This window comes from Cinclus cinclus, chromosome 9, assembly GCF_963662255.1.
Source record: "Cinclus cinclus chromosome 9, bCinCin1.1, whole genome shotgun sequence".
Classification (NCBI taxonomy): Eukaryota; Metazoa; Chordata; class Aves; order Passeriformes; family Cinclidae; genus Cinclus; species Cinclus cinclus.
In genome coordinates, this window is record NC_085054.1 from 13173813 (window position 1) to 13187286 (window position 13474).

At 41.7% G+C, this 13474-nt stretch overlaps 1 protein-coding gene across 1 annotated transcript in view; it reads right to left on the reverse strand.

Moving 5' to 3' along the window:
* Positions 1–624: 624 nt before the first annotated feature.
* Positions 625–13474, reverse strand: part of LOC134047084 (unconventional myosin-X-like) — an 84225-nt gene continuing 71375 nt past the window's right edge. The window contains exons 34-43 of the mRNA XM_062498010.1: positions 12012–12206; positions 10169–10326; positions 8867–8990; positions 6804–7101; positions 5350–5557; positions 4453–4589; positions 4168–4291; positions 2233–2682; positions 1282–1473; positions 625–738 (exon numbers count right to left, since the gene is read on the reverse strand). Coding sequence (XP_062353994.1) covers positions 625–738; positions 1282–1473; positions 2233–2682; positions 4168–4291; positions 4453–4589; positions 5350–5557; positions 6804–7101; positions 8867–8990; positions 10169–10326; positions 12012–12206 — 2000 coding nt within the window. The remainder of the gene's footprint in view (positions 739–1281; positions 1474–2232; positions 2683–4167; positions 4292–4452; positions 4590–5349; positions 5558–6803; positions 7102–8866; positions 8991–10168; positions 10327–12011; positions 12207–13474) is intronic.

Sequence of the window (13474 nt, forward strand, 5' to 3'; positions counted from 1 at the left end):
GGTGTTTTTATTTGTTTCTTTGTTTAATGCTCTCTCACGTAGGGTTTGACCTCTCTGTTGGACCACTTGGCTTCAATTATACAAAAGCTTTTTCCTTTTTGGACCAGGTCAGATCGTTAGTACATCCTGAAGACAAAAACCCCAAACCCACAGTGATTTGTATTTTAGATTTGTTTGCAAAATAAATAAAACAAATATTCTTTTAGCAGCCCATGCTGTGATCACATGATCCCAGATGTCTGCATGTTCAACATTCTTAAGGAAGCTTAAGTCTGTCTCCTCTCCTGTAGAAATGATCCTTGTAAATTTTTCTGCCAGTATGACAGGTGATAGTGAAAGCAGCAGAGAGGACACAGAGGAGGAGGAGGAGGATGCTTCTGACTTTGCTTCTTTAAGGTACATTGTTCATTGAACAAGCAAGGGGAAAACAAGTTTTGGGTCATTAGTATTTAACAGTTGTAACTGTTTAATGTCTTTGGGCAGAGGCGCAAATCCTATGGTACTGTAGACGTCACTTCAGGTTTTAGATACAGTAGTTAGCTGAATTCTTAAAAAACATCTTTGCTACACTTGTGCTGGCAAGTTGCAAATACCCATGACTAAACTAGTGCCAGTTCATCCGTATCACCTAGTCCAGATGCTTGCGTGACTGTCCACGCTGGTGGCTGATTTGACACTGCAGCGTTTCTTCACAATCATGTTGATGTATGCTTTCATGATCTTTATTATCTCGCCCACCTGGAGAGAGAACACAGCAACACAGCATAAGCACTTTGAAAACCACAGTGCACTGAGGCATCCAGGACCTTTTGCTGTAAGAGATTCCCCTTCTCCAAAGTCACGACACAGTAAATTTTGCATGTTAATACTAAATGAACATGACAGTAAGAGAAAGGCTTGACAAGTTTGTGCTCTGCTGTAGCAACATTTTAAAGTATTTTTAGCTCAAAGAAAAGCAACTTCCTTTCTACTGATTTTTTTTTTCCTGAGTTTGTGAAAATCCCTATTCATCTACCGGAAAGGAATGAGAAAAAACAGGCAAATTGAAGAGCACCCAGAACTAGAAACTCTTGATGCACTGGAACACCAATCAACCTCCTTCACTTTCTAACCAGACTGGCTTTTTCCCCTCATCCCTCTATTCGAGGTACCACTCCCTTCAGGCTTAAACTCCCTGCAACTTTTCCCTTGGCTGTGTAACCCGTTAGTCAAGAGTTCTGTCTTGACAGAGATATTCTATTCCTTGATGCTTAATTGAAATGGCTGAGTGCTTTCACATACCTGGGAGGTTTCAAAGAACATTTCTCTCTCATCCACTGTAATTTTGAAGGTGTTGGGCTGTGGTGCTCCAAAGAAAACAATGTGCTCATACTGGAAAGTTTCTAATGGTTTAGGATCCCCTCGTTTGTAGACAGACACATTCTCTGTGCTGACACCAAGCCAGAGATCATTGGGGAATCCACCCTCCTTGCACTGCAGAAAGAGAAACATGACCTTTTGCATAAATGCAGTGGAGGACCAAATAATTTTCCATTAAAACAAAAAAGCCCTCTGTTTCTAACTCTTACAGGACATTTCCATACACAAACCAGGGTACTTGCAGAGCCTATGCTGGCAGCACTTCTGCTGCGAAGATTCAGAAGTAACACGGCTGTGAGTCAAATACTAGTTGAGCAATAAATAACTGTAATAGGGAACAGCTCTCATCAGATTCTAAAGTGATGTAGCAAGTCAATATCCAAATTCTTATTTTACAGCTAATACAGTGAGTGCAAGCAACTTCTCCTGGTGCTCCACCAAGGCAGCAGCAAAACTAACAGAACTGAACTGTGGCCTCCTACTCCAGCAGGCTGAGCACAGTGCTGTATATGCCCCAGTCTGCAGTTTCTGTTGTACTGCTGCAGAACAGTTTTTGCACTTTTTGCTGGCAAGAACACCAGAGCTTTGTTTTATGCTGACTTTCGCTAGCCACCACTTTCTTAAACCCCCCCTTTTCTCCCCCATTCCACTTTGTTTGTGCAATGAAGTGGGAAACCATTGTCTCCATTTACCAAAATGCCCTGCCTTGCTTGCTCTCTGCTCTGTGTCATAACTGCAGGCTTTCCCTGAGATTACTAAGGCAAAATGCATCCAGCTCCAAAAATTCCCTTCTGTTACACACAGCTCTATCTGTTATTCAGACTAATGATACCTCTCCTCAGTTGTGGTTTTAGGAGTTTATTAATCACTCACCTCAACATCAAAGAGTGTTGACCCATAACCTGGCCACTCCTTTACAATGGACATGTATTTCACCATGGCCTGATGCTGAGAGAGCCCATGCAGCTTGGTCCATTTCTGTGCTATGCTTGCCCGAGCAGCTGAAAGCTCTTCTTTTACCCACATCTCCATCATCTGCTCCTCTTCTACCTTCTGCTTCTTTACAGACCCTGTCTTGAAGCTACGCTTCAATGTCCCTTCAAGGAAGCTGGTCCGTCTCCTCTCCAGAGTGTGACTGGTACTGCTGCTGCTCTTGGTTGAGTGCAGTATTTTGGATTTCAGCCTGTTAACTGGGTAGATTCCATCAAGGGTCCAGCTTATTTTGGAATAATCTCCATGAAGATACTGCAGCCGCAGAGCTGCCAAGCGCTGCAGAGTGTCCTCCGGCCCAGGAAAATGTCCAGCTATGAGGCTTTCATGAGCCTACAAACAAAAAGTCCCCCAAACTCATTAGAAGGCAAAAGCACACTTTATTCACATATGGGTCCATGTACAGATTCCTGTCACATCTGCTGATCCCAGCAGGACAGACAATTCAGGAGGTCAGAGCGTACATTGTAATAGGTATGTCAAAGTTTGCAAGTGGTTGATTCGGGGTGGGGGGAACATCCCTTTCTGCAAGCCTGAACATGACAGACATCGTTGAGGGGCTCCTATCCTGTACAGAAAGTCCTACACTGACAACATTTTAGGTCTGGAACAAATGGGAGAGACCACAATTGAGGCAATTTGGTATCGTGCTGTACCAGCTACAGCTCCTGTGTGAAGATTTTATTCAACACCAGAGTCATATATAATAAATTCAAGATTCTCAACCTCAGTTTCATTACACAAAAGCATCTCCCTCCTCTTCCTCCTTCACCTGATGTCTCCACTAATCTTGCTTCCCTTGGCCTGTTTTTCTATGATATCTATTAATGGGGTATTTTGCACATCCATCTAATGTCTGGGTAACACCTATTCTCCTACTGTTACTTCTCTTTGCCAGTTAAAGCTGTGTAGACTGAAAGGAGTCAGGTACAACTGAGGTTCCAGAGAGCACCATGTGCTCCATTTTCTAGACATCCTCTAGCTAACAATGCTTGATGTTCATTTCAAGAAAGGAACCATGGTCTGAGTGATGTACATGCCATGCATTTTGACTATCAGTGAGTTTCAGTCTTCATGACTTGACTGCCATTAACACAGATTCAGTAATTTTTCTACAGCTATGATTTTCTAGGGCAAGGTCAGTGTTCATTAGAAGTAATACAGATGGGACAAATCACACAGCTGGGTGCTCCAGTCAGTTTAGTTTTACATCCCAGCTGCAAGGCTCTTTCATACCAGTGTGATCTCTGATCTTGCCAGCATCACTGTGCTATGACCTACAGTGACTTAAGAAAATAACAGACTACTCAGCAGATAAATATTGTCAACTACATTCTCCTTTCCCTTGTCTGCAGTACTCTTCTAATGCCTCTCTGTTCATCAAAAGAAATTACTCAAATGATGTTTCATAGTCAGTTCTGGTAATACCCCAAGGATTTGTTCTTACAAGATAGATAGATAGATTTTCCAGTTTTCTTTACATTTATGTTCTGCAAAGAGCTTTAACGATTCTCTTGAATCATTACCTGAATTTTTCTGCCTTCTAAAATTAAAGACCAAGTTTAAAAAAAAATAATAATCATTAGTGTTTCATTTTTTTGAGCCTTTGCTAATTTTTCTTGCTTTTGTTCTAATACTCATCTTCCCTAGGAAACTTCACAGTCTATCTGCTTAGTAGATTCCAGGCCAAAATCCAACACACTAAATTCTTTTGCTACAACCAGCATTCTCATTTCTAATGAAAGGTAAACTAGTTCTCTGTATCTTGTGTGCTTTTGCCACACTGGAAACCAAATCATTCTCCCAGAGTTAGCTTACCTGCTCAAACATGAAGGCAAATTCCACACCATCTTTGGGAACATTCTCAACATCCAAGAAGCAATAAAGCTTAAAATACAGTTGCCACTGTCCTTCCTCCTCATCTTCTTCAGAGCCAGCAAGTCTGTAAAACATAAAAGAGAATGAGAAGGGGAAAAAACATTTAGGAGAAGTACCATGGTACAGCATCCACAGTGCAAATCACAACATAAAGGTAACCCTGGATTCTGAAAGCCAGTGTTACATCCAACTAGAAATTAAAGGTTTAATGGAACATTCTTTTACCTCTCAAACTTGGCCAAGATATCAGCCACAATCACCCGACTCTCCACAGCCCGGTCAACCTGCTGGTTGTGTTCAAAGAGCGCGAACATGTTCCGGCTGTCCTCCATTGCCAACCCTCGGATCAGCTTTTCAACCACCTGCAAAATCCAACATGTCACACAGTAGGCATCACTCCTCCTTTCACAATGAAGAATCAGTATCTCTTCAGGACACCTGTCATTTCATACATCTCCCATCACATTTCTCCCTGCATTACCGTGATTTCAGATTAAAGAATTCTAACCCTCCAAGATCATTCCCTGCAATGAAGTCATTACTTATATTTGATCATCCTTGCTTTTCTTCTGTGAATCTTTTCAATCTTCATTACCCTTTTGAGGATGGGAGAATTAGAATTCTGCACAAGACATAGGCAGATAATGGATTCTGATACCATGATGACTTTCTCAGTTCTTCTATTAACAATTCCACTTTTTGCTCTGTTTAGCAGTAATTTTTTCACAGACATGACTATTGCAACCTGGAATCCTGCTTCTGACCTGCTAATGATTTAAGTTACTGGTAGACTATAGCTCTCAGAAGTATTCCATTATGAACTGGAATCTTTCCTTGGCCATGAAAACTGTGCTTAGCAAGTCTTCAGACAAACGGCAGAACACCAGAAATGTTTAGATTTTGCAACACAATTTCCAAGTGATACTCTACAACCTGGGCATTTGCCTTGTAGAATAAGCTGAAGCTTGCCCAAAGATATAGCAAAAGAGGTTGCAATTAAAAAAAAAAAAAAAAAAGAAAAATTGGAAATAAAGGGGGAAAGGGTGTCCCTTCAACACTTCAACAGACCCACTCTCCAGACACAGATGTGCCCACATCTGGTTAATCCTACTAATGCATTACCTCCCCAGCGCTGGTGTGGGAGTTGATGGTTATTTTGCAGGAGCCACCACCATGGCAATACACTGTTGTGGTCATTTCCTCACGGGTCAGAAGAGCCTGTATTTCCTCCTGGGAGGGCACAAACTCCCTTGTCTTTGTTCTCTTCAGGGAATCACTTATGAACTGTGCATACCTGTCTATTTCTGAGTCTGGAAAGAGATCTTTTACCCTAATCGTAAAGAGACCAAAAAAAAAAAATTACACAGTGAACAAAATTAGGCTACTGCAAGTAAAGAATTTTGTAGAGATGCTGATGTCAAATGCAACCACACAAAAACTAAGCTTACTTCCTAAACCATACAATCTTTTACCAGTCATTTGAAAGTCACTTCAGTGGCCTTTCTCAGCAATGTATGAAATAAGCAGTTTAAGCACTTAGTGACAGCTGAAGACAGCAGGATTGACTATCTCAATTTACAAAACTGAGAGTAAAAACTGTGAAATAAGACGTAAACTTTTTTCATTTAATGTTTTTGTTGTTTGGTGGCTTTTTTTGGGGGGGGTTGTTTTGTTTTTAATTTGCTGGCTGTGTTTGAGCCACTTTTACAGTATGTTAGAGAATTAAGAGGATAGAAAGCAGATGCATGTACACTGTTCTCTTCCCTCCAAGACCAGCAGGTCTAAGTACAACATTACTTGCAACTCCAGTGACAAAACAATGAAATGGCTACATGGAGTATCTGCATCTCTTAGACCCAGGTCATGCATGTAGCTATTTAGTGTATTGATACAAATATCTCATTCTTTTCTAGATTGGAAGGAATCAAATAGATTTTACTGATCTTTCTCATCATTAGGAATGGAGCAAGGTTACAGCTGCAGATCAGGCCCAGTGCAGACTGCTTTGTAAAGCTGCACTAGATGCTGAAGATGACTTGGGAAGAAATATAAATTATTTAGTTCCTGAAAATGAGAGGTTAAATCAGATTAAAGACACTAATTGTGAGCATTATGTGCTTCGTTAAACAAATCTTGAAAAATTATAAATTGGATTTACAGTATCTTTCCTACTCCACAGGATGCTTTTTGCCTGTGCCAGCTGCAAGGTAGTACATGTTTCCATGAGTACAAAACTATAGTCCTCACCTTTCTAGCAGGTTGATAATGTTTATATGTACATTAGTAAGCAGCAGGTCATCAGCTGTAAATCCACTGCAACACAGTCTCATGGTATTCTGTTTGGGCAACTTACATTCATTCCACATCCTTCTGATACAACAGATGGGTGGCAAGGTGGGGGGAGTCTGAATATACAGGACAGCTGGTGGGAAGAATTGGGCAAAGGTAGGAGGCTAGAACACCACAGGAAGATGTTTGCACAGCAAGAGGGTGAGACAGGTAACTACAACAGGCAGTGGAAGACCAGCAGAGTAAAAGGAAACAAGCTGCAAACAAAAGAGCAAAGAGACATTTACCTTCGGAGGTGGAACTTGAGGTAGCGCAGGATCCCTCTGCTGGGCAGGAAAGTGCAGCTCATACAGGTCATCAGCTGCCAGTGGTGCAGGTTCCCAGTACTGTTGGGATGTGGCATGTGGTTGGTTTGCTTGATGAGCTGACAGTACACTTCATCCCGGAGGGGCTTTAAATCATGGCAGGTCTGCAGGATGCCTTGGATAATGGGTATGGGGTCAGACACTGTCTCGATTTCCTGAAGGGAGTTAAAGATCTTCACTGCTTCATCCTGTAAGCTGCTGTAACCCTTCTCTTGTTGCACTGGGGAACAATCACAAAGGTGACAAGAGGTGAGCATCTCCCTCGTTTTCTACTGGCCCAGCAGCACTACAATCAGCTATACTCATCTGCCATGGAAGAACAGCAACCTGAGCATTTGCACATATCCTGAACTTAAGTTCATTATACTTTAAGTTCATTAATGCTTCCTCTCTAAATGTTCAAAAGCAGTTTTAATTAGTATTTGCCAACATCTGATTTGTCACCACTACCAATCTGTTTTTGGATACACTGCGCAGAAAAGCAGAGCAATAATTTTAAGGGAAATGAGCATTGGAATCTAGTTCAGGCTTCAGTGTCTGCAGCTGAGGTACCAGAATGTGGCCACTGAAGTCTGGCTTGTGTAATTCTAAAATTCTGTGTTGTGCCTGTATTAGCCTTGATCCTGGGCTAACACAGAACCTAAACAAGTTGCTGTACCACAAATGCAATTTATACCTATTCTTTAGATTCAAAATGCTTAGACCAAAACTTGAGGTTTTGAGCACCTAAATATTTGCCTTTTTAACTGCTCAGACACCTGTGATAACATTGAGATTCTACCTTGCATTCTCCTTTGCACATCTCTGGGGCTTTAGGTCCTTCTGGATCTCCTGTACAGCCACTGCTTCCTCAGTGCCCATCTATTAACTGTACTATACAAAGACACAGCTCTAAAATATAAGTTCCACAGTATAAGTGCACTCTGTATTTTTTCTGTATTTCAGAATTTATTTTTTCTGTGCTTTTAATCTGCCATGTAATTGGATCCTTGTATTGTGATGGACCTAATGTCCTTTCACTTTCTCCATGACAGTCTTCTGGTCCTAAAAACTTCATTCTGAGGCTGAAGAATCCTGCTTTCTATTTAGTCACTTAATTGTAGCCAAGTTCTTCAATGCCTTTGATCATCTTTGGGTAGGATTTTATCTGTATTTTTAAGGAGATGTAGAAAGCAAAACTGTATCCTGTACTCAAGATGTGGGTGCACAATATATATACAGCTGCACAAAGACTTTATTTTTCCTTTTCTAAGCTTTCAAAACCTTCCATTAGCTGTTTTGTTTCTGCACTCACCACCAGAGTTGACATTTTCATAAAGCTATGTAAGTTGATGTTCACTTTCCTAAGCACAGGTAGATCACTACCTGTGTGGCAAACTGTTTTTCCCATATACATTGCTTTGATTGAAATTAATTTCTTAAAATATTCTGTGGCTCAGTCACTCCATGTGAAACATTCTTCTATAGTTCCTCACCAGCTTTCACTTTTAATATGTCTAACAGCCTATAATCATCAGCAAATCACTTTAGTTTTCTGGTGGCCTATGAATCTAGCTTTCATGCTTCTGACACATTTGAAAAAAGTAGTTATTTAGTCTGGTTTTACAGCAGCTTCTGTAGAAATACTACCCCACTGCCAGCTAAAAGATGTAATCCTGTTGCAGTATTTCTACTGGAGCCACTCACAACCCAGTTGTGGCTGAAGAATGAGAGGCCTGCATGTCCCCTGGATGGATGACAGAAGTATCTGCCCCCATTTACTTTAAGATTCAGTGCTCCCCCATGGTAAGAGGCAGTGGACATGGAACACACTCCAGAGAAGGAAGAGAGAAAGGCACTGTTCCCTCCCTGAACCCTGTGGGCTACACTGCCCCAAACAGACTTCACCTGCACAGAGAGAGCTTACAGGCCCATTTTGTGGAGCTCAGGCTCCTCACTGACCCTCAAAATGTGAGTGGATTCTGTCACTTGGGTAAAATACTTACAGTTGACACTGACATCTCCATATGGCAGTGGGAGCAGTGGGGAATGCAAGGGGTGCTGGGTGTATCGCAAGATTGGGTTCCTCCTATACGTCTGTTCCACTACTTCAAAGTTTGTGCTGTTTTCCTAGAAAAGAAAGAAAAAAATAATTATCCTTGAATAGGCACAGTCCTTTGTGGGATGCACTTAAACATTTAGATTCAAGCTCAACGACCTTTGTTTAAATTTCTAGGGGGACTAAGTGATCAAAGCATAATCTGTATCTGAAAATTATCCTGTAAGTTATTTCAGAAAATTAAACTCAAGAATAGCTATCCTGCATCATCCCACAGGTCACCAGGCACAGAATCTTGCCTTCAAGTGTGGCATGTGTAATATATATAGCATGATCCCTCTCTCCTATGTCCTTGAAGCTTTCAACAGGACATGGTTACTGGACTTTCTGACCACAGATCAACCATTTTCAGTGTGTAATAATGAGCCTGTTCTTAACTTGTCTAGTTGTACTATATGTGTTTACAGAACGAACAACCAAAATGCTCCCTGGTTCAAAGCCTGAGCCTGTCACTACCATACACACTGAATCACATTCTTCTGCATTTTGTCCTAGACTTCTTCCCTAACAATGCATAATGTTCCATTTGTCCTGGAACCCTGAGCTGAAGTTTTCCAAGATTGTCTATAATCACTCTCAGCTCTTCCTTCTAAATATGAACTATCTAATTGCATCAAGTTTAGAGCTCATCACAAACACATTTATTCTGAAATGTGCTTCAGAGTGTGTTCTTAAATGATTCTAGGTTTATTTGCCAAAGTTTCTAGCAAGTTTCTTCTCAAAAATTACTCCTATGGTATAATCTAGACTATTTTGAAGGCTATTGTCTTTCCACACTTTACTCAGATATTTAACCACACAAACCTAAGGTATGAAGAGAACTTCAGGGTACATTGAAGTCAGATGGCTGGTAGGAATGGAATTTTTTGTATTTGTGTCTGGAGGATGCTTAGGAGCGGAAAGGATGGAGCAGAGATCTGCAAATGATGGTGTAATCCTGCATGCAATTTTTAATAGCACAGAGTTGTAGTCTAGATTTATGCAGATCAGTTGACAAAATAAAATTAACGTAATATTTGATATTTTTGCTGTCATTGCACAGTTGTGTAAGTTTCTTTTATTACTCTTTTTAATTTTCCCCTTAAGACAGCAGCCCCATTTTTTGCCACATTCTCAGCAATGACTGGGTTGGGCCAGTGGTGGTCTGGCTGTTCCCAACTCATGTGGGTACTAGCAGGATGCCACCTACCCTGATGTCCCGAATGAGCTGCTGTGTAGGTGTTTCTATGGGAACTTTGCTGTCAATGACACCCTGAATGGCAGAGGCCCAGCGCATGGCTTCATTCAGCAGCTTTGTGTACAGCCTGTAGGAGTGCTTCCGCCCATGGACTATGATGTTCCAGTAGCCTGTGGAGAAACAAAGGTGGGAACAAAGCTGGAAGGTGAAACTGGCTTCCACATTGTGACTCTGACTAGAGGTTAGCAAATGTGCCATCCACCTACAAAAAGGGTCAGAAGGAGAATCTGGGGAACTACAGGTCCGTCAGCCCATCCTTGATACCGGGAAAGTTACGGAGCAGATCATCTTTGGTGTCAAAGTACAGCAATGGAGCTGGGGAAGGGTCTGAAGCACAAGTCCTGTGAGGAGGGGCTGAGGGAGCTGGGAGAAAGTAAGGCTCCAGGGGGATCTTACTACTGTCTACAACTACCTGAAAGGAGGATGTAACCAGGTGGGGGTCTGTCTCTTCTCCCAAGGAACAAGAGATAGGACAAGAGGAAAGGGCTGTCAACAGGGAAGTGGTTGAATCACCATCCCTTGAGGCATTTCAAAAATGTGTAGATGTAACACTTAGGGACGTGGCTTAGTGGTGGACTTGACAATGTTAGGCTAATGGCTGGACTTGTTTATTAAGAGATCATTGATCTCTTACAGGTTTTGCTTGTAGCTTGATGAAAAACCCTTGCTGTTTTCATAGCGACATATGGTGTGTCTGGTTAAAATCCACTAGGTAGACATTAACATCCCCATTCCTCAAACAGATTTATCAATAGGAAAGCCCCAGTCCAGATTTTGGTACAAAGACAGCTTTCCAAGATGCAAGTATCGTGCAGTGTACCTTGACTACTTGCCTGCCAACCAGGCAGCTCAATTTCACAAACAGCATTTAGTCTACACCATCCTGTTAATCACTTGGAAAATGACCACTCTCTACACACAGCACCTAGTCAGACTGCCAAATCAACTCTCAGAACTTTTAAAAATATATGTTTGACAGCCTGAGAGAACGTGTCAAGGTGATGGCAATTCTATCTGCTAAAGGCAGCCCTAGACATCTGTTGATACCAAGAATATGGACACTTTCTTGTGAATGAGCAGAATAAATTTCCTCTCATCTCACTTCACTAAATACTTCCAGCCCTTTTAAAAGGTATCCCAAATAACTCCAGTACTCAAATGTCCAGTTTTTCAAGTCTTTTTCTGAGGTTCACGATCTTTGTATGGTGGATTCACCATTTTTCCCATAAACCTGGGTTCCCTTCCAAACTCCTAAGGCAAGCAATGGAGGATAATGCCAGATTCTGCCTTCCCAGAACTCTGTCATGTTGCACAGAAAGCAAAGGCATAGGCAGGCCTTTTTCATCTTTTGTTTCTATCAAGTGGAGTGATGCCATAACACATGCATTGTACATCCCTTACAGTGTATAGGATGCCTGCTATTTAAGAGGTTACACTGACCCCAGAGACAAATGCAAGTCATGCTACAAGGTGACAGTTCTGAAGATGTACCAATAATTAGTGTCAACTACAGGAACTCAACACCTGTTACCCTGCCTGGGGAACACTGAGATAAGCAGTGACTCTACCGAGTGAGAAACATCAGCTCTGTGCATCTCTGCCAGGTGTGAGGCACTTACAGTCACTTGCACACTTTGCACATCTCTTACAGTTTCCATGGGCAGAGACGTTTGCAGCCAGACACAAAAACCTCAAGACTGCCTTTTCAACACAACACACCACTGCAGTTCTGCACTATGCCCACTTCAGGAACTGCACACCTGGAGTCTGCTGTTTCCCACTTTGTCCCTCTCACCTGTGTCCTTGAAGACCCTCTCGTCGGGCTGCACGACGGAGCAGAGGCTGTTGAGCACGAGCGTCCCAAGCTTGGCAGCCGTGCGCTCCGATGACTTGTAGTAGTCGAGGGCAGTGTTTGTCAGAACAAACCAGCGCTTCTTCATCTTCAGGGAGGACATCTTGTTGCTGCTCTGAACCTCCTTATGAAGCCAGCCTAGCAAAGAAACACAAGTCATTACATGCATCTCTTGCTCCCATGGTCAGGACAAATAATTTCACTGCCATTTTAGCTTTGTCGCAAAATAAAAGGAAAAAAAAAAGATTAAGAAAATTCAATACTTCAACATAAAAAAATTACAGCCTGCACTGCTAAAGCTGTCAAAAAGATAAATTTCTACTCAGAGGTGTAAAAAGCAATGTCCACCCACAAGGCAAAATGTTCAAAAAATGTGGGACAGAACCAAGAGGCTCCATATAAAGAAAAGATAGACCTTCCTGAATACATATATATGCCTTTGAGACTATGCTGCTGTCACACAGACATCTTCTTATCAAGAGCAGAGCATACTCTGCAAAGGATCATTTCTTTTTCTCTTTGACTAATGAACAATACCAGATAAAAGGAACTGTTGCCTTGTAGTTAAGAATTTGAAGTTAAGGTACTCAGATTGTTGCCTTATAGTCTCCTTTATAACATTCAATCTCCTTGAATTTTTTAAGACTAGGGTTGAAGGCTTTTCCCACATTTTAGTGACCCTTTTCTCTTCTCCTTCTGCCCTGCCATGACCACTCTAAGACCTTTATTCCTCCACAGACATTTCTGGAAGATACAAGGCAATTTGCTCATCCACTTTCTTGCTACAGACTGGATCATGAGTGTCTTCATACATTTAAGACCATGTCATGAGCTCAAAGTATAGAGGAAATTTAAAAACATTTAACACAAATGTGTGAATATTTTGCAATATACGTGTGATCCCCACTCACACTCTGTCACGTTCAACCAAGCTCTGACTAAAGATGTAATTTAAACCTTTTGCTAAACCTCAGAGAATTTCTCTCACCTCACTATGTCTACCATAATCAGGTTAGTTAGTTTAGTTGAGGACAGCAGCAAACCCACAAAGATCTCTCTCCCTCCCTCTCTACATGACAGGTGTCAGAAGGAACTGAGCTGCCAACAAAAGCCACAGTGTCATGTCATAGTCCATCTAAGACAGCTGTTCCTATCAGCAGCCATGCTCCTTCCTATTCCCTGGTGGCATTTACTAGACATGTTTAAATAGGCTAGAACTATCATCAGAAAATGAAACATATGAAGCACTTATTTTTTCCACCTGGCAGGGAATTAAGTAAGAGCCAGGGCTAGCACACATGTGACATGGCAAGCAGCAGGCAGGAAGGTAGAGGGGGCAGAGAATGACAGTTTTTGGGGAGCAGCTAAACCCTAAACCGAGTTAGCAACAATCAAATCTCCCTGTC